Source organism: Microtus oregoni, unplaced genomic scaffold (genome assembly GCF_018167655.1).
Source record: "Microtus oregoni isolate MIOR12 unplaced genomic scaffold, Mior012 000036F_ref0000092, whole genome shotgun sequence".
Lineage (NCBI taxonomy): Eukaryota > Metazoa > Chordata > Mammalia > Rodentia > Cricetidae > Microtus > Microtus oregoni.
The window spans coordinates 22,042,658-22,067,857 of record NW_024543095.1 but is presented as its reverse complement, the minus strand read 5'-3'; the positions used below and the strand labels follow the sequence as shown (position 1 = coordinate 22,067,857).

Genomic DNA, 25,200 nt, shown 5'->3' with positions numbered 1-25,200 from the left:
TTAGAAATGGGTTAGGTCAATATGTAAGAGCTAGCCCATAAGAGGCTGGAACTAATGGGCCAGGCAGGGTTTAAAAGAATACAGTTTCCGTGTAATTATTTCAGGGGTAAAGCTAGCCGGGTGGGGGGACACAGCAGCCCGCGTTCCTTCAACAGGGAGTTGATTGGAGGAGAGGAAGGGAAATGGGAGGCAGTGGCAGGGAGGAGACAGAAATCTTTAATAAATAAATTAATTAATTTAAAAAAAGAAAAAAATGCTGTCATTGACAGGATTTCTTCAATCACAGTTTAGAGAGCTGTGTTGGAGCAGTAAAGAGGAGAAAGGACAAGTTAAATATTAACTCATCTTCTATTCATCTATTAACTCTGATTAAGGAGGGTGAAACAGAGTGTTCTAGAAAGTGAGCTGCTGCAGAGAAAAGGTAAAGAGCAAGAGGGCATTTGGAAGACCTAAAAAGATCTCCCTTTAAAAGAAAATCTCATTTCAGGGCCAAAGCCAATGCTTTGTGCCAGAGGCTCCCAGGATTCCTTACTGGTGCACATTCTCAAGGTCTGGATACTATACATGTGTTCTGTGAGTTCTACAGATGGCTGAGCATCGGATTTGGCTCCTAGTGAGCTTATTTCTCACCAAGGTTCTTTTCTTGGAGGCTGCGAAAATACTGACTATAGGTGCAATGGGTGAGTGCCTGCTGGGATGCAGAGTCTTGTAGGACCAGGATACTTGGGAGGGGAGGACATGTCTAATAAAAACGGCATGTAGTGGATCATCTATGCATGAGATTTTATAGCTAGGCTGAGATCAGATCTGAGGAAAGTCATATGGTATGTGCAATGTGGTGCTTAGTAGGGACTGGACAAAAGGGTGGGGGTAAATATTACATTGAAATAGCATCCGATGTAGAAACAGCAGAATTAGATTAAGTGGTGTATTGTAAAGAAGACAAGAAAGGCTTCTCTACTAGGACTTAGGTTGTGAGTAGATGGGAGGCATATTAGTCATAGTGATCAGTCTGTTCCTCCAAAACATGGAGAAGTGAGCATTTCTAGATTATTTTTTGGGGGGAGAGGCTAACATATTTGATTTCAAAAGAAGTTCTCTTTCATCTGTATAAGCACCCAGTCACTGAAGTTTGCATACCAGCAGGCCACCATTTTATTCAAGGAAGTTTTATGCTACTATTAACAGCACAAATGTTCTGGCTCTATTGTTTGTAACGGGGCTCATGATAATTTGTAGGACTCAGGGACATGATCACCAATAAAAGTAATGTTTGGAAAAGGGGAAATACATATTAGTACTAAGTGCAACAGTATATTTTAAACCCACATATAGGTTTTGTTAAAACATATTTTTCAAATGATCAACTTGTTTGCATTCATAGTTGAATACATGTGACCCAGAGACTAGGGCAAGAAATGGCACAGACATAATAGGAAGGCAGAGGTGACGAACGTGTTTTCCTATTTTAAATCTCAATTAGACATCTATGGGTGCCAGTAAAGAGTCAAGACTTTAGCAAAAGTAAACTTCAACCTCCACAAAGGAACATAGACCACTAATTTGCAATCCGTGACCACAATACAGTTGTAACAGCTATTCCCCAATGCCAAGTTGTCAGAAAATAACTCACGTGTTATTGTGTTCCATGACCTCTAAAATTAATGATTCTTAAAAGTAAATAAAAAGCAAGTGAACCTGGATGGCTTACTTAGACTATTTTGTAGTACTTGGAAGGAAGAGTTTTTCATTCTGAAGCGAGTGTGCTTCTGCTTCTACAAACTGGTTATCTCTTTGATTACTCTGTAGAATTGTTAAGGAGTGTATGTAAATTAAAGTATTTCATCACTAAGCCCCTTGTGTATACATTTGTGTATCTATCTGTAACTCTGCCTTCTTCAGCTGTCCTAATCATAAGAGAATGCTGTAAGCATTTCAACCTTGGTCCAAATCTAGTGTTTTATGGCAGAGCTATTGGCATTATGGATTTAACAATGAATAGAAAGTTTGTTGTATCTGGTCCTTTCCATTACTCCTAACTATCTCAGTAAGATGATAATTAAAAAAAATATTTATTCTTATTGTATGAATATTTTACCTACATGTATGTCTGTTTGACACCCATGTGCCCAGCCCCAGTGGGGGTTGTAAGGAGGCTTCAGATCTATTAAAACATAGGTGACTATGAGCTTCTATGGGGTGCTTGGTATTGAACTTGAGTCCTCTGAGAAAACAGCCAGCATTCATAACCACAGAACAATTTTTCCAACCTTTGGCCCCTCCTATGTGGGTTTTGTTTGTTCGTTCATTTTCTTAGATAGAGTTTCTTTGTGTAGCCCTGCCTGTCCTGGAATTCATTCTGTAGAGCATACTGGCATTGAACTCACAGAGATCAGACTGCCTCTGCCTCCCAAGTGCTGGGATTAAAGGCCTATGCCATTACCATCTGGAAGATGATAGTTTTATGGAAAGCAGAAGTTTTCTTTTAACTGTGGTGGAAGAAATCATCACACAGGACAGGGGACAGAGATTTAGAATCCAAGTCCTTTCTCAGTGGCAGGGGTAAGACATTTAGAGATTTTCTTTAAAATTCTAAGAAATAAATATTAGAAATACTTTTTCCAAGGTAAAATTGAAGCAATGATTCGAATCACCAGGAAAATTCTAGTGGGTCCTACTGTGTTTTACCTACTTTCTCAACATTTTTGAAGATGGATGTGTATTATAATTCTGTATTATATGGTTCAAATGTAATTTACTTTTTATTTCTTTTGGATAATAGCAAGCAAAAGTTTGAAAGTGTGCTTGTATGAAAGGATGATATTACTCAAACTTTCTCAACCTTAAATCACTTTCAGGGTTGGAGCCTGAGGACCTCAGTGCTATAGCAAAACACAGAGTATAGACATGGGCTTGAACCTTCTGCCCGGTTCTCCAAAAAGGAAAGCAAGGATCCAAGGCCTGGGCAGCCTCTTTCAAGCCTACATCTCATTTTTCTAATGTCACAAAAGCAATTCACATACATTTCCTAATGATCATCTTCATAGTGTGACATGCCCACTATTTTTAAAAATTCTGATCCAATTTTCTACCTGCTTTTCAAAATATTTCTTTTATTTTCTGAGATTATAATTAACTATGTTCCCTTTCCCTTTCTTCCCTCCAAACTCTCCTATATACACCTCCATGATATCTTTGAAACACATGGCCTCATTTTTCATTAGTAGTTGTAACATGCATACATGTATGTGTATATACATGTACTACTAAATATAACCTGCTCAGTCTCTTTAGTGTTACTTGTATGTATGGTTTTAGAGATGACCATTTTGTATTGGATAGCCAATTAGTGTGGTCTTTACTAGGGAAGCCTGTTTCTATCTCTCAGTATTTCTTAGTTGCCTCTGTTTTTATTGTAGTTGTTTTTGTTTATATTTTGCTTTTTCCCTCTCTCTGTTTGTGTGTGTGTGTTTGCAGGGTTGAGGCTCCTGGGCTTTCTCTTTCTGTTTGTGTGTGTGTTTGTAGGGTTGAGGCTCCTGGGCTTTCTCTCTCTGTTTGTGTGTGTGTGTTTGCAGGGTTGAAGCTCCTGGGCTTTCTCTCTCTGTTTGCGTGTGTGTGTGTTTGCAGGGTTGAGGCTCCTGGGCTTTCTCTCTCTGTTTATGTGTGTGTGTGTGTGTGTGTGTTTGTAGGGTTGAGGCTCCTGGGCTTTCTCTCTCTGTTTGTGTATGTGTGTTTGCAGGGTTGAGGCTCCTGGGCTTTCTCTCTCTGTTTGTGTGTGTGTTTGTAGGGTTGAGGCTCCTGGGCTTTCTCTCTCTCTTTGTGTGTGTGTTTGCAGGGTTGAAGCTCCTGGGCTTTCTCTCTCTGTTTGCGTGTGTGTGTGTTTGCAGGGTTGAGGCTCCTGGGCTTTCCCACATTCACTTTACTATGTGTACGCTGTTGTCCTTGTTCAGCACATGTTTAGGTGTTCCTGCTGTTGAGATTTTATGAGTTTATTTTCTGAAATTCCTAAAAGACATAATCTCAGCGAACTCCATTTTCTTTTGGCTGTAAATCATCTTGCCTCATATTCTGAAATGATCCCTAAGCCTCAGTTGAAGAAGTTGCTTCATCTATCTTGTTTTGCCCTGTTTCTTTTATGTAATGAATGTAAACATCCAAGATTTTTGTTTGTTTGTTTGTTTGTTTTTTGTTTTTCTGTACAGGGTTTCTCTGTAGCTTTTGGTGTCTGTTCGAGGCCAGCCTCGAACTCACAAATATCCTCTACCTCCGGAGTGCTGGGATTAAAGGTGTGTGCCATCACCGTCCGACTAGATCCCAAGTCTTGATACATTTGTCCATTTTGAAATCCTCAGGAAGAATGGCTGTCTTACTGGACACATTTGTTCTTTTTTTTTTTTAATTATTTTTTTAATTAAGAAAAGAAGAAAAAAAAAAACATAAACAAAAAACAAGTTTCCACCTCCTCCCAGCCTCCCATTTCCCTCCCCCTCCTCCCACCCTTCTCACCCTCCTCCCCCCCTTCTCCCCCTCCCCCCACTCCTCTCCCCCTCCCTCTCCAGTCCACAGAGCAGTCCGGGTTCCCTGCCCTGTGGTAAGTCCTAGGTCCTCCCCCCTCCGTCCATATCTAGGAAGGTGAACATCCAAACTGGCTAGGCTTCCACAAAGCCAGCACATTAAGTAGGATCAAAACCCCGTGCCATTGTCCTTGGCGTCTCATCAGCCCTCATTGTTCGCCATGTTCAGAGAGTCCGGTTTTATCCCATGCTTTTTCGGTCACAGTCCAGCTGGCCTTGGTGAGCTCCCAGTAGATCAGCTCCACTGTCTCAGTGGGTGGGTGCACGCCTCGTGGTCCCGACTTCTTTGCTCATGTTCTCCCTCCTTCTGCTCCTCATTGGGACCTTGGGAGTTCAGTCCAGTGCTCATGTGTGGGTCTCTGTCTCTATCTCTATCCATCACCAGATGAAGGTTCTATGATGATATGCAAGATATTCGTCAGTATTGCTCTAGGATAGGGTCATTTCAGGTTCCCAATCCTCAGCTGCCCAAGGAACTAACTGGGAACCTCATGTTGGGCACTTAGGAGCCCCTCTAGGGTCAAATCTCTTGCTCACCCTAAAGTGGTTCCCTTAACTAAGAATTGTGGTTCCGTGCTCCCCTATCCACCTTTCCTTTATCCCAATTCTCCTGATTCCCCAAGTCCCCCCTCCTTCCCTTCTACCTTTTCTCTCCCCATCTCCCCTTACCCCCATCCCACCCCACCCCCAAGATCCTAATTTTCTCCCCGACAATTTGGTCTACTTCCCTTAGCCAAGAGGATAACTATATGTTTTTCCTTGGGTTCACCTTCTTACTTAGCTTCTTTAGGTTCACCTATTGTAGACTCCGTGGCCCTTATTTATGGCTAGAAACCAATTATGAGCGAGTACATCCCATGTTCATCTTTTTGGGTCTGGGGCACCTCACTCAGGATAGTGTTTTCTATTTCCATCCATTTGCATGCAAAATTCGAGAAGTCATTGTTTTTTACCGCAGCGTAGTACTCTAGCGTGTATATATTCCATACTTTCTTCATCCATTCTTCCATTGAAGGGCATCTAGGTTGTTTCCAGGTTCTGGCTATTACAAATAATACTGCTATGAACATAGTTGAACAAATGCTTTTGTCATATGATAGAGCATCTCTTGGGTATATTCCCAGGAGTGGTATTGCTGGGTCCAGGGGTAAGTTGATCCCGAATTTCCTGAGAAACCGAAACACTGACTTCCACAGTGGTTGCACAAGATTGCATTCCCACCAGCAATGGATGAGGGTAACCGTTCCTCCACAGCCTCTCCAGCAAAGGTTATCCTTGGTGTTTTTGACTTTAGCCATTCTGACAGGTGTAAGATGATATCTCAAAGTTGTTTTGATTTGCATTCCCCTGATTGCTAAGGAAGTTGAGCACGACTTTAAGTGTCTTTTGGCCATTTGAACTTCCTCTGCTGAGAATTCTCTGTTCAGTTCAGTGCCCCATTTTTTAATTGGGTTAATTAGCATTTTAAAGTCTAGTTTCTTGAGTTCTTTATATATTTTGGAGATCAGACCTTTGTCTGTTGTGGGGTTGGTGAAGATCTTCTCCCAGTCAGTAGGTTGCCTTTGTGTCTTAGTGACTATGTCCTTTGCTTTACAGAAGCTTCTCAGTTTAAGTAGGTCCCATTTATTCAATGTTGCCCTTAATGTCTGTGCTTCTGGGGTTATACATAGGAAGCGATCTCCTGTGCCCATCTCCTGTAGGGTACTTCCCACTTTCTCTTCTATCAGGTTCAGTGTGTTCGGGCTGATATTGAGGTCTTTAATCCATTTGGACTTGAGTTTTGTGCACGGTGATAGATAAGGGTCTATTTTCGTTCTTCTACAGGATGACATCCAGTTGTGCCAGCACCATTTGTTGAAGATGCTTTCTTTCTTCCATTGTATACTTTTAGCTCCTTTATCAAAAATGAGGTGTTCATAGGTTTGTGGCATAAAATCCGGGTCTTCTATACGATTCCATTGGTCGACTTCTCTGTTTTTATGCCAGTACCACACTGTTTTCATTACTGTAGCTCTGTAATAGAGTTTGAAGTCAGGGATGGTAATGCCTCCAGAAGATCCTTTATTGTATAGGATTGTTTTCGCTATCCTGGGTTTTTTGTTTTTCCATATAAAGTTGATTATTGTCCTCTCCAGATCTGTGAAGAATTTTGATGGGATCTTGATGGGGATTGCATTGAATCTATAAATTGCCTTTGGTAGAATTGCCATTTTTACTATGTTGATCCTCCCAATCCAAGAGCAAGGGAGGTCCATCCATTTTTTGGTATCCTCTTCAATTTCTTTCTTCAATGCCTTAAAGTTCTTGTCAAATAGATCTTTCACTTCCTTGGTTAGATGTATCCCAAGATATTTTATGCTGTTTTTGGCTACTGTGAATGGTGACGCTTCTCTGATTTCCCTCTCTGCTTCCATATCCTTTGTGTATAAGAGGGCGACTGATTTTTTGGAGTTGATCTTGTATCCTGCCACATTACTAAAGCTGTTTATCAGCTGTAAAAGTTCTTTGGTGGAGTTTTTGGGGTCGCTTATGTACACTATCATATCATCTGCAAATAACGAAAGTTTAACTTCTTCCTTTCCAATTTGAATCCCCTTGATTCCATTATGTTGTCTTATTGCTATTGCTAGAACTTCAAGCACTATATTGAAGAGGTATGGTGAGAGTGGACAGCCTTGTCGTGTTCCTGAGTTAAGTGGGATGGCTTTGAGTTTCTCTCCATTTAATTTGATGTTAGCTGTCGGCTTGCTGTATATAGCTTTTATTATATTTAGGTATGACCCTTGTATCCCTAATCTCTCCAAGACTTTTAACATAAATGGATGTTGAATTTTGTCAAATGCTTTTTCAGCATCTAATGAAATGATCATATGGTTTTTTTCTTTCAGTTTATTTATATGCTGGATTACATTGATAGATTTTCGTATGTTGAACCAGCCCTGCATCTCAGGAATGAAGCCTACTTGATCATAATGGATAATTTTTCGGATGTGTTCTTGGATTCGATTTGCCAGTATTTTGTTGAGGATTTTTGCGTCGATATTCATGAGTGAGATTGGCCTGTAGTTCTCTTTCCTGGTTGAGTCTTTGAGTGGTTTTGGTATCAGAGTAATTGTGGCTTCATAAAAGGAATTTGGTAATGACCCTTCTGTTTCTATATTGTGGAATACATTAAGGAGTATAGGTATTAGGTCTTCTTGGAAGTTCTGGTAGAATTCCGCATTGAAACCATCTGGTCCTGGGCTTTTTTTGGTAGGGAGGTTTTTGATAACCTCTTCTAATTCTTCGCGACTAACAGGTCTATTTAGATTGTTCACCAGGTCCTGATTTAACTTTGGTATATGATATTTATCTAAAAAAGTATCCATTTCCTTTACATTTTCCAATTTTGTGGCATATAGGCTTTTGTAGTAAGATCTAATGATTCTCTGAATTTCCTCTGTGTCTGTGGTTATGTCCCCCTTTTCATTTCTGATCTTATTAATTTGCAAATTCTCTCTCTGCCGTTTGATTAGCTTGGATAGTGGTTTGTCAATCTTGTTGATTTTCTCCAGGAACCAGCTTTTTGTTTCATTGATTTTTTGTATTGTTTTCTGTGTTTCTATTTTGTTGATTTCAGCCCTCATTTTGATTATTTCCAGTCTTCTACTCCTCCTAGGTGAGTCTGCTTCTTTTTTTTCTAGAGCTTTCAGGTGGGCTGTTAAGTCTCCAATGTGAGCTTTCTCTGTTTTCTTTAAGTGGGCACTTAGTGCTATGAACTTTCCTCTTAGGACTGCTTTCATAGTGTCCCATAAGTTTGAGTATGTTGTTTCTTTATTTTCATTGAATTCCAGGAAGACTTTAATTTCTTTCTTTATTTCTTCCTTAATCCAGGTATGGTTCAATAGTTGACTGTTCAGTTTCCATGACTTTGTATGCTTTCTGGGGGTAGCATTATTGTTGAATTCTAACTTTAATCCATGGTGATCTGATAAGACACAGGTGGTTACTAATATTTTTTTGTAACTGTGGATGTTTGCTTTGTTACCGACTATGTGGTCGATTTTCGAGAAGGTTCCATGAGCTGCAGAGAAGAAGGTATATTCTTTCCTATTTGGATGGAATGTTCTATAGATGTCTGTTAAGTCCATTTGATTCATTACCTCCATTAATTCTCTTATTTCTCTGTTAGGTTTCTGTCTGATTGACCTGTCCATTGGTGAGAGAGGAGTGTTGAAGTCTCCTACTATTAGTGTGTGCGGTTTGATGGCTGCCTTGAATTTTAGCAATGTTTCTTTTATGTACGTGGGTGCTTTTATATTAGGGGCATAGATGTTCAGGATTGAGACTTCATCCTGATAAACTGTTCCTGTTATGAGTATAAAATGCCCCTCTCCATCTCTTCTGATTGATTTAAGTTTAAAGTCAACTTTGTTAGAGATTAGTATGGCCACACCTGCCTGTTTCTTAGGTCCATTTGCTGGATAAGCCTTTTCCCAGCCCTTTACTCTGAGTAGGTGCCTGTCTTTGTGGTTGAGGTGTGTTTCTTGTAAACAGCAGAATGTTGGATCCTGTTTTCTTATCCAATCTCTTAGCCTGTGCCTCTTTATAGGTGAGTTGAGTCCATTGACATTAAGTGATATTAATGACCAGTGGTTGTTAACTCCGGTCATTTTTTTTTAGTCGTAGAGTTTGTGTGTTTCCCTTCTTTGTTTTGTGTTGGTGAAGGGTCTCTAGATGTCTGAGTTATTGTGGTCATTGTTGGACTCCTTGGTTAGTGATTTTCCTTCAATTACTTTCTGTAAGGCTGGATTTGTGGCTGCGTATTGTTTAAATTTGTTTTTATCCTGGAAAATTTTATTTTCTCCATTTATAGTGAATGAAAGCTTGGCTGGGTATAGTAATCTGGGCTTGCACCCATGGTCTCTCAGTTTCTGCAGTACATCTATCCAGGACCTTCTGGCTTTCATGGTTTCCATGGAGAAGTCAGGTGTAAGTCTGATAGGTTTACCTTTATAAGTAATTTGGCCTTTTTCCTTTGCAGCTCTTAATATTCTTTCCTTATTCTGTATGCTTTGTGTTTTGATAATTATATGGCGAGGGGATTTTTTTTTTGATCCAGCCTATTCGGTGTTCTGTATGCTTCTTGCACCTTCATAGGAAAATCTTTCGTTAGGTTGGGAAAGTTTTCTTCTATAATTTTATTAAATATATTTTCTGGACCATTGAGCTGCCCTTCTTCTCCTTCTTCTACTCCTATTATTCTTAGGTTTGGTCTTTTTATTGTGTCCCATATTTCCTGAATGTTTTGTGATGAGAGTTTGTTGGACTTGCTGTTTTCTTTGATCAGTGTGTTTATTTTCTCTATGGTATCTTCAGAATCTGAGATTCTTTCTTCTAACTCTTGTATTCTCTTGATTATGCTTGTTTCTGTAGACTCTGTTTGTTTACTTAAATTTTCCATGTCCAGCCGGCCCTCTGTTTGTGTTTTCTTCTTTGCCTCCATTTCAGTTTTCAGGTCTTGAACTGTTTCCATTATCTGTTTGATTGTTTTTCCTTGGTTTTCTAGGGTATCATTCACTGATTTATTCAATTCTTCAAACTTTCTGTTATATTTCTCATCCATTTCTATAAGGGCGTTTTTTACATGCTGTTTAAGGGTGTCAATCACTTTCATGAAGTCAATCTTTTCTCCTTCCTCTTGATTAAGGGGTTCTTGTCCTCCCGTTGTGAGGTCGCTTGTTTCTCGTAGCTTCATGTTGCTTTTCAGCTTGTTGGGCGAATTCTTGCCTTGACGTCGGCCCATCTCTTCTTCCAAATGCTCCCTATGGATCTTCTTTTACCGGATCAGGTCTCCTTGCCTACCAAACGCTGTCTCTCCCCAATGTTGGCTCTGCCAATGCTGGGTCTCCTGGCGCCGAAAGATCAGGCCTCCGTGCTGGTTGGGCAGCTCGCAGACAAAGCGCCTACCCCGCTTGGTGCAGGCAGGCCCCAGAAACAAAGGAACTGCTGCCCGCCCGGGAGCCCCGGGTACTCGGACCCAGCGCCCAGATAGGCTGGGCTGGGTGATGCCACGCGCCAAAAGAGGGCAGTGGGGGCGAAGTGGGGAGGGCTCTGGACGGAAGCTGGGTGGGCCAGGAAGAAAGGGGCAGCACCCAGGGAGTAGAGGCCTTGCAGAGAGCCCAAGCAGGACAGGGGGCCAAGAAACCCCCGAGCTCCCCGTCCCCGGCTGGCGCCGTGGACCAGAAACTCACCCCAGTGCTGGGTCTCCTGGCGCCGAAAGATCAGGCCTCCGTGCTGGTTGGGCAGCTCGCAAACAAAGCGCCGACCCCGCTTGGTGCAGGCAGGCCCCAGAAACAAAGGAACTGCTGCCCGCCCGGGAGCCCCGGGTACTCGGACCCAGCGCCCAGATAGTGACACATTTGTTCTTAATCTATGAGAACAGGAGCAGGAAGTCCAAAGTATAGTGGGCTTTTATCCGTGCTGTGTTATTTCAGACAACACGTGTGTGAATGAGAACAGTGGTTTTAAACATAAAGCAGAGAGCCGGGCGGTGGTGGCACACGACTTTAATCCCAGCACTCGGGAGGCAGAGGCAGGCGGATCTCTGTGAGTTTGAGACCAGCCTGGTCTACAGGAGCTAGTTCCAGGACAGGCTCCAAAACCACATAGAAACCCTGCCTCGAAAAACCAAATAAAAAAAAAAAATAAACAACAACAACAACAACAAAAAAAAAAAAACACATAAAGCAGAGAAAACCAGCCCATAAATCACAATCCCAGAGAATCTAGACAACAATGAGGACCCTAAGAGAGACATACATAGATCTGTTCTACATGGGAAGCAGAAAAAGACAAGATCTCCTGAGTAAACTGGGAGCATGGGGAGGCAGGGAGGGAAGCAGATAAAAATGTAGAGCTCAGTAAAATCAATAACAACAACAACAACAAAAAACCAGTGATTCACTCAACATTCCATTTCCCTGACTTTTCCTGCTTTGCCCTGATTTAATCATGGTGCTTTTAGCTCTCCCAGTCATTCTGCCTTCCCAGCCTTTGTTACACAATTTCCATTTCTTTTCTTAGTTCATCTTATTCTCTGCTTCTACTTTGGACTCAAAACTAATGTTCAAAGAAGCTAGTGTTGTAACGATATCTATACATTTCCTGAGGATCCTTGGATTGTTGGAAAATTTATTTTGCTCCAGCTTCTCATGTGTCTGGTGCTCTTCACGTCCATCTCATATGTTGAGGCTCACGGTGATCCTTAATGATTTTATTTCCAAGGATGTAAACTCAGGTCTAAGAAGAGAAAGTTAAGTGAGAGCTTCATACTTTTCTTTCCCCTGAAAATTTCTATCACTTAAAAGTTATCAGCCCTTATATTGTTATATATTTTCCTTCACTGTCGTAATTTTTTTTAACTCAGTGACTGTAGTGGTGGGAAGACACCGTGGGAAGTACAAATGCAACATAGGATGAAGAGTGTCTAATGTCCAAGCCAAATCGTGTGGGGGCAACATTTATGTTGTGACTTCTACTACATCCTAGCCATGTCAGACTTTTATGTCTCAGGGTAGAAGCATGAGGGTTAAAAATGTTAAGTAGGAGAAACAGAGATAAGAAAGAATCACAAAGACATCGGATAGTAATGAGAGGGCAACTCAGCCAACACTAAATGCTGAATTCACCCATGTTTAGTTTCCATATAGTTTTATACCCCAATACAAAAAGGGTAAGGAGACAAAAGACTGTTTTAACATGATACAAAGGACAACTTGAATAGTTACTTGCTTCAACACTTGAATTAATTCTTGAGAAACACATTCTGTTGTTTAGGCAGTGAACCCATCCTGACCATATATCCTGAAGGCAGGCACTGCCTAGGTCAAATCTCTTAATTCTAAAGAAGGAGCAGAAGTATGCTTGAATGCGGCCTTTGGTCAGAGTGCAGTGGATCTACCTGTCTGAGGCATCTTAATGACCAAAACACACCTTAAGTTAGGGTGTGTAGCCACACTTGTTAACAACTTGGAAAAATCGAAAACTCTCTGAACTTCAGACAATTTGGAAAAGGCTCACATTTTTGGGGTCTCCACAGAGTGGCTCATTACATCGAGCATGCAAATCTTCAGATTTGTAAAATGCTTGTTTTTATTTTATGCTTATGAGTCTTTTGGCTGCACATATAGCAAGTAAGTGTAACATGTGCATCAAATGCTTGTGGAAGCCAGAAGAGGGTGTTGGATTTCCCGAAAAGGGAGTTTCAGATGGTTGTGAGCCATCATGTGTGTGCTGTGAACTGAACCCAAGTCCTCTGTGACAGCAGCAAATGTCGTACTTGCTGGCCATCTCTTCAGGCATGGCCTTCATATCTTTGGTGGGAGATTACTATTGGCCAGAGCTCTGGGTTCTCATTCTGGACATTTCCTACACTGTAATTGAATGCATGGAAGAGCTGGTTTCTCTCTATGGATTGTGAGGCTTTCTGTGTCTTTACACTTACTTTTGGATTTCTTCATGGCAGTCATTTATGGTAATCAGAAATCTTTTCATCATTCTCTACAAAAATGAACTTATGTTTTATTTCTAGGTGTAAGCCATTATAGATTGATGAACCAGGTGTCGCAAATTCTTCAAGACCATGGCCATGATGTGACCAATCTGCTTTACAAAAAGCTTCCCATCCCAGGTACTTTTAAAATTAATCTTTACATTAAATCACTTAATTAATAACTGCTAACCTTTGATAAAAGTTGTGTATTTGGTCTTATTTAGAGATAAATCATGGTTTGTGTGTGAGTGTATGTATAGGTTTTGTAGCAAACTATGTTTGCTACATTAAACTTTGTTTTCTTTGCCTCCTTTGACACATTTTTGTATGTTACTTCATGGTATAAGTTGACAATGATTGCAGTATGTCCCCTAAACCTTAATGTGCTAGAACCAAGGGTATTAAACATTATTGAGCTCTAAGAAGTAGGCCTAATAAAAGCTGATTGACCAATGAAGGTTTACACTTGGAAAGAAATTACATTGTTCTTCCAGGTGTGGATTATTTTTCAGTAGGGTAGGTGTTTATAAAAGAAGGATTTTTTCCTTCTCGGCCTTTTTTTTTCGTTGCCTTGTAGCTCTTGTATCTACCATGCAATATGCACATCACCTTCTGTATTGAGGTGCAGTGAAATGACTCCCATAAAAGGCTATTCACACAGCTCCATGCTGTCTTGGACTGTCAATCTTTATATCTATGAGCTAAAATACTTTTTAGATTTATTTTTATTTTCATTATGTGTATTTGTGTGTGCTTGTGTGTATTTATGCATATATGTCCAAGTGTCTAATGAAGCCAAAACAGGCAGTTGGGTCATGTGGACCTAGAGTTAACCGGCAATTGTGAGTTGACTGATGTGGTTGCTGGGAACTGAACATGGGCCCTCAGTAATATACACTTTTAATTGCAGAGCCATCTCAGTAAAAATATAAGTTAAGTAATATCAAATATTTTATTATGGCAACAAAATAGATTAAATTACTTGAGTGTCACTCCCAGTCAGCACTACACATTATTATTGATCATTTGAGAAATTCTTATGTTAAATGTGTCTGATTGTAGTGTTGAAAGACATGTTCTGCCATACTGAGGGCTTTACTTATCTAAGAATTGCTACACTTGATGTCACACAAATCCATATGTATTTTTTAATGAGAACTACAATTTAAGAACTATTTTCTAGTGACCACTTTATTTATGCACAAATTTTACGATGTGTGATTGAGAAGACCTCAGATTCTTGATGAATCAGTGGCTCCCCCAAAACTCTGCATAGTGATACAAGAAGTTCTTAGCTTATTAATTACAGAGAATCATAACCAAATGAAGACCATCATCAGTCACTGCTGATAGATTAGGACACAGGGGTCCAGAAAACTTCACTTCTTTGTTTGGATATATTTTTATATATTTAATTGTCTTAATAGTCTGGTTTCATAACTGCAATTCATGCTCACCCTGTTTTCTTGATTCCACAACCATTGATCTATTACTCAAAGCTACAGACTCTCTTATCCTTTATCAAGCTATGCGCAAATTTCCCTGATAGCAAAGGACCTAATCTCTTTTCTTCATAGATAAAAGTGTTGCTGATTTCAGATTTCTTTTGTCTTTTACTTCCTCCTTCTGTTCTCACCCTTGCTACTATGTCCTCCTATTGGCTCCCATTGTCTTCTTTTCTTTATTTTTCTTTTTCTGAGTTTTTCTGAGACGGGTCCATGCTATTGTGGAACTCAGTCATGTAGCCATGGTTGTTCTCAAACTTAAGCTTTTATTTTATCTTCTCAACATTTTGGATTATACGATGAGTCACTAGTCCCAAATCAGAGGACCTTTCTCCATTCATAAGCATTGCACATTTCAGATGCAATAATGGGTTAGTCTTTCATTTTTATTTCCCTGTAGAATTTAAGTGGTTTTTATCAATTTAGAAGTACTGTTACTAGAACATTTTTACCAACCATAAACTGAAACTTCTTACTAGAACATTTAAATATTATTTTTTTTCTCTAGAGATCACTTTGTTCTGTGATTATTCAACCTGATAAACTGCATGACAGACATCTTGAAGATGTAAAGTTTTCTGGGATTGACATAAATTGGAAGTATTTGATAGTATCAGGGAGGAGGGTTTAATGTTTTGACTATATACTTCTTTGCCATCCTATAGCAAGCTTCCTTACACTCACTTTTGACCTATCCAGATCTATCTGTATTCAAGACTTGGGTTTCAAAGACCTTAAAGAATGAGGTAGACTACAGTCTAATGTTGTAAAAAACAACTTCAGTTCAGTTTTTGTGTATTTTATACAAAAATGTAACAATGAAAGCAATGATCCAAAGAATGTTGTTTAATTCAGAAAAACAGGAAAACCACGTAAATAAATGCCAGTAAGCACTTACTAAATATTAACAGAGTAGCCCTTTCCCAGAATTTTCTGAGGATAGAGCAGTTTAAGAATGTACTGTAGAGCTGGGTGGTGGTGGTGCACGCCTTTAATCCCAGCACTCGGGAGGCAGAGGCAGGCGGATCTCTGGGAGTTTGAGGCCAGCCTGGTCTACAAGATCTAGTTCCAGGACAGGCTCCAAAGCTACACAGAAACCCTATCTCGAAAAACCAAAAAAGAAAAAAAGAGAAAAAAGAATGTACTGTAGATTATATCTGGGAAAGCACAGAATCAAGACAGAAGACCATATCCTGATCAGGGCACACTGAGGACAGCACTAAGTTATCCTTTCAGCTTATTGTGCTCTATAGCTATACTCTACAAGAATAGCCATGTCCTATAAACTGAATTTAAATGTTTATCGCGGGAGGCAGAAAATCATATCCAACCAAAATCTGGGGGACAAAATGCATTTGAGGTAAAGCCCCTTTGGTTCTCTCACAGTTCCCCAAGGCATTTTTCACTATGCTTCATTCCTTTGGCCATGTTTCAACATTAACTGTAAATCCATCTCTCTCTCTCTGTCTCTCCCTCTCTCTCTCTTTCATTCTGTCTGTCTTTGTGCCTGTCTGTCCATCTGTTAGTCTGTCTCTCTATCATCTATTTATTTATCTGTCAATCATCTATATATCTATATATCTATCAGTCCCCCCCCCCTTCTCTATATCTATTTATCTAACATCTAGAGAAAGGTTCTCATGTACCCAAGCAGGCTTCAAAAGTGCTTTATGGTAAATAATCACCTTGATTTTCTGTTCCTCCTTTCTCTACTTTCTGAGTTCTGGGATAATAAGTGTGTGCCACATTTTTTTTTTTGGTGTGGTGCTTGTGATCTAATGTAGGACTTTGTATACACTCAGCAGGTATTGTAACAACTGAACAACATATCAATACCCATCTAACCCACGTTTTACTAGGCAAATGTCTCAAGTTAGATGGTGTTTCTGTTTTTGCGGGACCAATTTGATAACATCAGGGATCCTCCGTGATTTGCTACAAATATTCAGGCCAGGACATGCTTGTATACATGTTCTGACCTACCAAACACTCTTTAAACCATGTAGGAGGCTGTTTCTTCTTTATTGTGGTGGTTAGTTAAAATAGCAGGTAGAGCAGATATGATGAGGTCCCTAGCGTCTAGTTTAGTAGCCATAAATAAAGGACATTGAGCCTATAATTCATGTTCCTAGAGAAGCTAAATAAGGTGAATCCAAAGACAAACACATAGGCATCCTCAGGAATATTAACCTTCATCAGGCGATGAAAGGAGACAGAGACAGAGACCCACACGGGAGCACCGGACAGAAATCTCAAGGTCCAAATCAGGAGCAGAAGGAGACGGAGCACGAGCAAGGAACTCAGGACCACGAGGGGTGCACCCACACACTAAGACAATGGGGATGTTCTATTGGGATCTCACCAAGGCCAGCTGGCCTAGGTCTGAAAAAGCATGGGATAAATCCGGACTAGCTGAACATAGCGGACAATGAGGAATACTGAGAATTCAAGAACAATTGCAGTGGGTTTTTGATCCTACTGCACGTACTGGCTTTGTGGGAGCCTAGGCAGTTTGAATGCTCACCTTACGAGACCTGGATAGAGGTGGGCAGTCCTTGGGCTTCCCACAGGTCAGGGAACCCTGATTGCTCTTCGAGCAGATGAGGGGGGGGGGGGGACTTGATCGGGGGAGGGGGAGGGAAATGGGAAGCGGTTGTGGGGACGAGGCAGAAATCCTTAATAAATAAATAAATTAAAAAAAAAGAACCCATCTCTATTAGCATTGCTCACATTATCAGAGGAAAAAAATGTATAACAGTTTCATTCACTATGTAAGGTGAAGTTGATTCAACAGAAATTAAAATATACCTCTACCTTAAATATCAGAATTCTCAAGCAGGCAGACAGAGAGACAGGCAGACAGTCAGGGAGAGAGAGAAAGAGAGAGAGAGAGAGAGAGAGAGAGAGAGAGAGAGAGAGAGAGATCACAGGGGGTAATCAACAGTTGAATCAAGAATAAGGGCATAGAGAGGGCCCATGTGTGCCCCTTGGATATTATTTCACTTGACTGACTGTTTCTTAGATCATTGCTGAACTGATGCCAGCAGTTGCAGTAAGTCCGTCAGACATCCTTTATTTATAGCTTTAAGAACAGTTCAAACTGAGTTTTGAAATAGAGATAGGTTGGGCTAACCTTCTCTGGTTTAAACATCTTTTCAAATAGATTGTATTCAATGAAGGCTCAGTTTCCTTCCAATTTGGGTAGCATTGTTAAATATCCTATGTTAGAGAGGACCCACAACACTTTTTTTGTCCACTGACTAAGTGATAAGAACTTTAATATTTGCTAAATGCACAACCAAGCCCATCATGGAATGTGGTAGGAAGTAGTTTAATATGTGAGACTATGAATATTTAGTCTCACTGAAGATGGGTCATTCATTTTTTTTTCTAGATTTACGGTGACATGGAAAGGCAGAGATGGTAGCACTTAAACACAGTGACATATTCTGATGTTGGAAACTTTTGCCTTAATGCAATTATTAATGATTCTACCAGTCAAATTCCCCTGATATTAATGAAAATTTACATACACAAAATGTAAAAATGTAATGAAAGTCCTTTGCAGTTTTCTCTAAAAATCTTTGTGTATGTTCTTGTACAACATTTGATCCACACTCAATTCCTTCTTTTGACTGTTGCTTGATTCCCTTGGTGATGATGTTTGTCTTTCTAAGCTTCTCATATTAACTACTTCCTCCAGAGAGACCTAACCAGAATCATCAAAAAGAATGTCAATTTTGAAAGGTTCGAGTCTAAAATCAAGTTTGAAGTGAACATTGCTTGTGTTTCAATGATGCTGTAGCTGCTTCTTCATGCAACACCTTTAATAGCATTTTTTAGCTATAGACATGGAATCACTAGGGACAGAAAAAAACATTTTCCAGGATCTTCTGTGACTGCTATCAGTATTGTATGGGCATAAGCATTCAGTTAGATCTATTCATCTGGATATATTTTGTATGGGGTATCCATACCAACACTTTACTATGCGCACCACCGACTTGCACACATACAGGTGAGAGTCCTTCTGCTGAGGAGAATGAGCCATATTTTGTCCTGGAATCTATAATCATGACTGAGTCTGAGATCCAATGTAGGGTTGGACTGTGTCACATGATGTAGGAACAATGAAAAGGAAGTTCTAATCCTATAGTCTCTCATCAAATAATAACAATTATTGAAACTCTCCAGTTAGGTTCATGTGAGGATTGTGTTTTTGGCATAGGTCACTTGGCTTGAAATTCTTATCAAGAACATGAGAGGAAGGGTTGAGCTTTTTTTTTTTTCTGGTAAAATGAGAGATATTGCTTGAAATTTCAGGAGTCAAACTTCAAAAGTAGAATCATTATTCATTACACAAGAGTGCTTAGATGATCAGTTGAAGCATGGTGGATCCTTTCTTCCTCTCTTCCTACCTCCCTTCTTTTCTCCTTCCTTCCTATCTTTCATCCTTACTTCCTACCTCTGTTCCTTTTTTTTTGACTTAGCATTTTGACTAGAGGTAGAACCTTTAAATCTGATCAAACAAATACTGCAAAATCTCTTTGAGTGGTGATAATATGATTATGCTATAACAAATAATGTTTGCCTGAAAATCAGAGTGCAGAGCTAAGCCACTAGCTAGCCCTAGTGGCCAGGCAATGGTTGCACACCTTTAATCTAGCACTTGGGAGACAAAGGCAGATGGATCTTTGTGAGTTCAAGTCCACCTTGGGTCGCATAAGATTGAATCTGTCAAAAAAAAAAAAAAAACCAGAGTTCACATGAAGATGATCCCAGCAGTTGGGATCACATACCTTTATTCCCAGCTCTAGGGTGGTGAAGACAGGAGTGATATGGCTGAGCAGAGGGTGGAATATAAGGCAGGAGAAGAGAGGAGTTCAGGCAGTGTGAGGATTCCTAGAGACAGATGCAGACTGAGATGCAGTCAGAGGATTCGTAGGGACAGGATCGCTCTTTAGTCTGAGCGTTGATAGTGGTAAGAGCACTAGTGGCTGCCGCTCTGCTTTTCTGATCCTTCTGCTTTCAGTTCCTAAAATCTCCCTCTAGGTTTTTATTATTAAGATCAATTAGAATTCGTGTTGCGTCTTTGTTCTGGCATATATTTAAAATCCAAGTGCTAGAAAGCCTAAAGAATAAGATTTTGGGTTGAAACCAATTAGGGTCATTAAATATGACCCTGGCACAAAAAGAAAGAAAAACATAAAACAAGGACCAAACATGAAAGGAATAACAACAAAAAACAAACAAGAAAATTGACACATTCCCTATTTCATTTTAATTTTTCTATGAAACGCAGGGACTCTATAAACAAACTGACTTGTAGTTTACTGCAAACCCTGACTCACTATGACGACAGTCAGTGAATCATTACAGACTATTTTCCTTTATTTTTCATCACTGGTAAAGTGAAAAATTGTAGCTGTGTCTTTAAATGAAATCTGTTGCTGGAAACTTTAATTACTGACTACTGTATAAAAGTTCTTGACCTGGGCGCTGGTGGTGCACAACTTTTATCCCAGCACTCAGGAGGCAGACACAGGTGGATCTCTGTGAGTTCAAGTTTAGCCTGCTCTACAGAGTGAGTTACAGTACAGGCTCCAAAGCAGCAGACATACCTTGTCTAGAAAAACAAACACCAATAAACAAAAACAATAGAAGTTCTCAAAATACTGTAAAATCTTAATAAGTATTATTTGATTACAGAACTGAATGATTAAAAGAAGAACAAACCACTGAAGATCAAAACACAGTTTCCACAAAGATGTGAAGCTGAGTCAAGTATTTTATCACTGTAATAATGTGTGGTATATTGTGACATGTTTAAATATTACTCAATTGGTGTTTTCCTAGATTTAAAAAAGGAGAATATGTCATATGAAATTATAACCTGGAGTCTACCTGAAAATGAACAAATGGAATTTGATAATAGATTTTCTCTACTTATGGAAGAATTATGTATTGACAGGTAATTTGTTTCATTTCTTGGAACCAAAGTATTACTAATCCAGTCTTACACATGGGTAGATGATAGTTGCACGATGCTTTGAGTGACTTTAAGAGAAAAGATGAGTGGGTGAATTAATTGGTATGGGGATGGATTGTGTTTGAGTGGTGCATGGTAGATGACTGACAGTTGGATCAGTGATGGGATATTCTCTAGAAAGTGGAAGACGTGCCTTTTAGACCTTCTTTTCTGCATCTTACTTGTCATCTGCTCATGTCCTCTCAATGAAGCCAGTACTGCCACTGCAACCTCTCTAGTCATGGACAGAGGAGCCACCTTCTTCCATGAACTTTGTCACCTTCCTACATACAATCCCTAATGGAGGACACTCCATTGCGTGTGCATATGTCATCTGTCATGCCTTGGTCCTTTCCTGTTAAACTTGTTTAAATGCTTTCCTCTCCTTCCTTTTTGTTGAAAACAATTTTGTTCTCACATTATATATCCTGATTACTGTTTTTTCCCCCTTTACTCCTCCAAATATCTCTCCTCTCTCCTCCCACCCAGATCTACTCTCTTTTTGTCATTCATTAGAAAACAAATAGGCTTGTCAGGGATAATAATGACAAAATATAAAAATATAAAAACAGAAAACGAAAATATCTTATCACAGTTGGATAAGAATAAAAGGAAAAGAGTTCAAGAGAAGGCACAAGAAACAGAGACCCACACTTTTGTACACTCAGAAATCCCATAAAAATACTAAACTGTCAACATATATTCGTGTGTGTGTGTATGTTGTGTGTGCTGCCTTAATGTGTGTTGCAAGTTCATATGAGCTTTGCTTATGTTGATTCATAGCATCTTGTATTTTTGGTGTTGCCCATTCCTTTGACTCATTCTTTCCATTTGTTCTTCCTCTCGGTTTCCTGATCTCCAAGGTGAGAGATATGATGGAGACATTCCATTCAAGGTTGAATATTCCAAGGTTTCGTACTCCGCATAGTGCCTGCCTGAGGGTCTCTATATTTCATGACATCTGCTGCGGGAAGAAGCTTCTCTGGTGGTGAATGAGCAAGTTACTGATCTACTAGCTTAGCAAAATATGTTTACAAGTCATTTTATTGATGCATTTTGTTTTGCTTTGCATTTCAGGGCAGCAGTATTTGTTTTTTCCCTAGGTCCTTGGGTTATTTAGTTTCAGGTTCTTGATTATTCAAACAGTGTTGGGTATGAGCTTCAATTTTAAAACACAAACAAAATATCACTACATAGAATGATATAGTACACTTTGCATTTTACCATGTTGCTTATCTCGTAAGCATTGATGTGAAAGATTTATCAATAGGATGGCTGAAGCTTAGCACAATCTTCAGAGGAAGTTGGAGTCAATAGGAGTCATGTATTCTGATAACAATCTTCTAATCATACTTTTGTTTTCCATTAGAATTTTAAATGTGTATATAAAAATAGGTCTTGTTATGGATTTAAAAAAAAAATACGTGTCACTCTCTTTTCTGTTCTAATTTGACCCGTTCCTTCAACACATTCTTCCATGACTCCTAATCTCTTCTGATGCCTTTTATTTTTAAGTGCTCTCATGGCCTCTTTTCTAATTTCATCATCTAAAACGACAAGATCACACAAACACACAACACATCAAAACCACACACACACACAGTTATGTTTAGGTATCACATAAATAGAAAAAATCAGTAGTTTTTAGATTATAATCTATGTTTGTCTAGTTGTGGAATACATTCATTGAATTTAACGTTATTTCAAATTGTATATAATATCTTCCCAAAATATTTTCTTTTACTTTTTTGCAGGTTCAATCATCACATTATTATTAAGGTATATAAATACTTTGCAGATGTATGCAGTCACTTATTAAGCAGAAAGGACATCATGGACTCCTTAAGGAATAAGAACTTTGACCTCCTATATTTGGATGCAATAGAACCTTGTTTTTTCTTGATTGCTGAGAAACTTGAAAAACCATTTGTGGCCTTTCTTCCGACGCAATTTAGCTCTATGGACTTTGGACTCCCTAGCCCCTTGTCTTATGTTCCAGTGTATGGTTCAAGACTAACTGACCAAATGGACTTCTGGGGCCGAGTGAAGAACTTCCTGATGTTCTTTGATTTCTCCATGAAGCAAAGACAAATATTTTCTCAATATGATGCAACCATCCAGGAACATTTTGCAGAAGGCTCTCGACCAGATTTGTCTGATCTTCGCCTGAAAGCAGAGCTATGGTTTGTCAACTCTGACTTTGCCTTTGAGTTTGCTCGTCCCCTGCTTCCCAACACAGTCTATGTGGGAGGCTTAATGGACAAACCTGCCAGGCCAATACCTCAAGTGAGTGAAACCTCAGCCCTCAGTTTATCTTTAATTCAATGGCTGACAGTGCTTAGGAGGTATCTTAGTTGCTGTGAGGAGACACCACAGACACAATAACTTTATGAAGGAAAACATATTATTAGGTTGGCATAGAGTTTCAGAAATTTAGGCTATTATCATCATGGCAGGAAATATGGTGGCATGCAGGCTGGTGCTGAGGAAGTAGCTGAGAGTCCTACATCTTGATCAACAGGCAACAAAAAGTCAACTGGGACAATGGGTATAGCTTTAGCTTAGGAGATTTCAAAGCCTACTCTACAGTGATACATGTCCTCCAAGAAGGCAACACTTAGTCCAACAGGGCTGTAACTCCTAAAATGTGACTGCCATGGGGGCCATTTTCTTATTAATTGCCATAGGTGGAAATTGTCAGTTGGCAGGTATGTCCTGGAAGGAAGTGCTCTAATGCAAGGTAGGCACTCTGAGAGTCCATTTTAGGGTTGTGAAAGGATGCTGTTAGAATATCCCATGCTACGGTTGAAGACTTAGCTATATGGTAGAATGTTTGCATTTCTTTTGTACCAATGTATTCCTGGCTTTGGTGTAATAACTCTTTTAGGTGCTATTGGTATTTCCTATTGAATATAGAGCTATACATGTTATATATGCAATGCATATCCATACATATAGTATTTGTTAAGGAGACAGGTTCTTCATAATGAAACAGATAACACTTTCACAAGGCATGTACCGAGACAGATCTTAGCAGTATTGGGAAGAACTGATCTGGAGTTTCCTAGCTTGTTGAGCCTTTTGTACTCCATTCTTTGTGAACTGCACGTAATATGCATGTTCAATGCAGACTCAGAGTCACTACAGCTGAAAATTTAAAAAGCACAGAGAGCTAAGGATGTTTGATTGTTTGTTACCTGTCACTGTGGGGTTCCCTATCTTATGCTGGGAGGAATGACCTCCTTTCATTTTATACAGTGGGGGCCAAAATGCTGAGGTGATGAAAATAATGTTTTTCCTACTTTCAGCTCAAAGCAGAGAGGGTATGGATTTTTTTTTCTGGTTCCCATGGGTACCAGAGTGCCTACCTTTCCTTGCAGTGGGTAAGAAGAAGTGTTTGGGGAATAATTAGTAAGGTATATATTTATATTATTTTTGGAAGGAAAAGATTTTTTATATGGGGTTTGGAAAATCTCCAAAAAACCCAAGGTGGTATGTAGATGTGACTGACAGAGACCTCAACTTCTAGACAGATGACTCAGATATTGGCACAGAGAGATGATGGAATTGGTAAGAAGAGTGAGAAGAAATATTTTTAAGGAATACTTGACTAAAGCAACTGGAATCATCTCTGTGGGATGTTCAACCACATGTTTCATAAAGAATCATGGGGAAGGGGCTGGAGAGATGGCCCAGAGGTTAAGAGCACTGACTGCTCTTCTAGAGGTCCTGAGATCAATTTCCAGCAACTATATGGTGGCTCACAACCATCTATAATGAGATCTGGCACCCTCTTCTGGCATTCAAGCATACACGAGAGGAAAGTTGTATACATAATAAATAAATAAATCTTAAAAAAAGAATCATGAAGAAGATAAATAAACTCTCGTGGTTTTCAATATGAGGAAAAGCAGACTCTGTATCAAAACATTCACAGAGGATCAAAACCTATACATAGCACACTTAAATGCTATGCAAATATTATTTCAAATTTGGGAAACAGTTTTTCCAATGAAATATGTCATATATGCACAAATATGATATAAAACTAAGAACAATAAGTTAGAAATTTAAATAAGAAATAAATTTTTACTGAAGACTGCAATTCTACAGTTTTATAATGGGAGGAATATTCATATAAGTTATCACCTTGAATAATGATATAGTTTATGTAGAACTATTAGAAGTATACAGAGAATTTTTTAAATTTATTTTTTAGGTCATTTTATGTGCCTGAGTGTTTGCATGCATAAAAGTTTATATGCTACTTGCATGGTATGTCTGGCCCCAAAAGAGGGCAGAAGAGAGCACTGGATGCCTGGAGGTAGAGTTGAGGTAGTTGTGACCTAAGTGTGGGAACTGAACTGTGGTCCTCTGGAGGGACAGCCAGTTCTCTTAGATGCTAAACCAACCTTCCAACAAGAACAGAACATGTGTTCTCTAATGCACAGTACAAATTCCTTAGTTCATGCCTTGGATGACGCACACAAAAGCAACGTCAGTAACTTTTGAAATCTTGAATTAATGCAAATATCTCTTATCACAGTGGGATGAGATAGA

The 25,200-nt window shown here is 39.5% G+C and overlaps 1 protein-coding gene across 1 annotated transcript in view; it reads left to right on the top strand.

The window, feature by feature from the left end:
* The first annotated feature begins 448 nt into the window (after nt 1-448).
* Nucleotides 449-25,200, top strand: part of LOC121433029 (UDP-glucuronosyltransferase 3A1-like) — a 55,460-nt gene continuing 30,708 nt past the window's right edge. The window contains exons 1-4 of the mRNA XM_041631260.1: nt 449-680; nt 13,147-13,245; nt 20,469-20,583; nt 22,395-22,926. Of these exons, the coding sequence (XP_041487194.1) occupies nt 587-680; nt 13,147-13,245; nt 20,469-20,583; nt 22,395-22,926 (840 nt within the window). The 5' untranslated portion in view covers nt 449-586. The remainder of the gene's footprint in view (nt 681-13,146; nt 13,246-20,468; nt 20,584-22,394; nt 22,927-25,200) is intronic.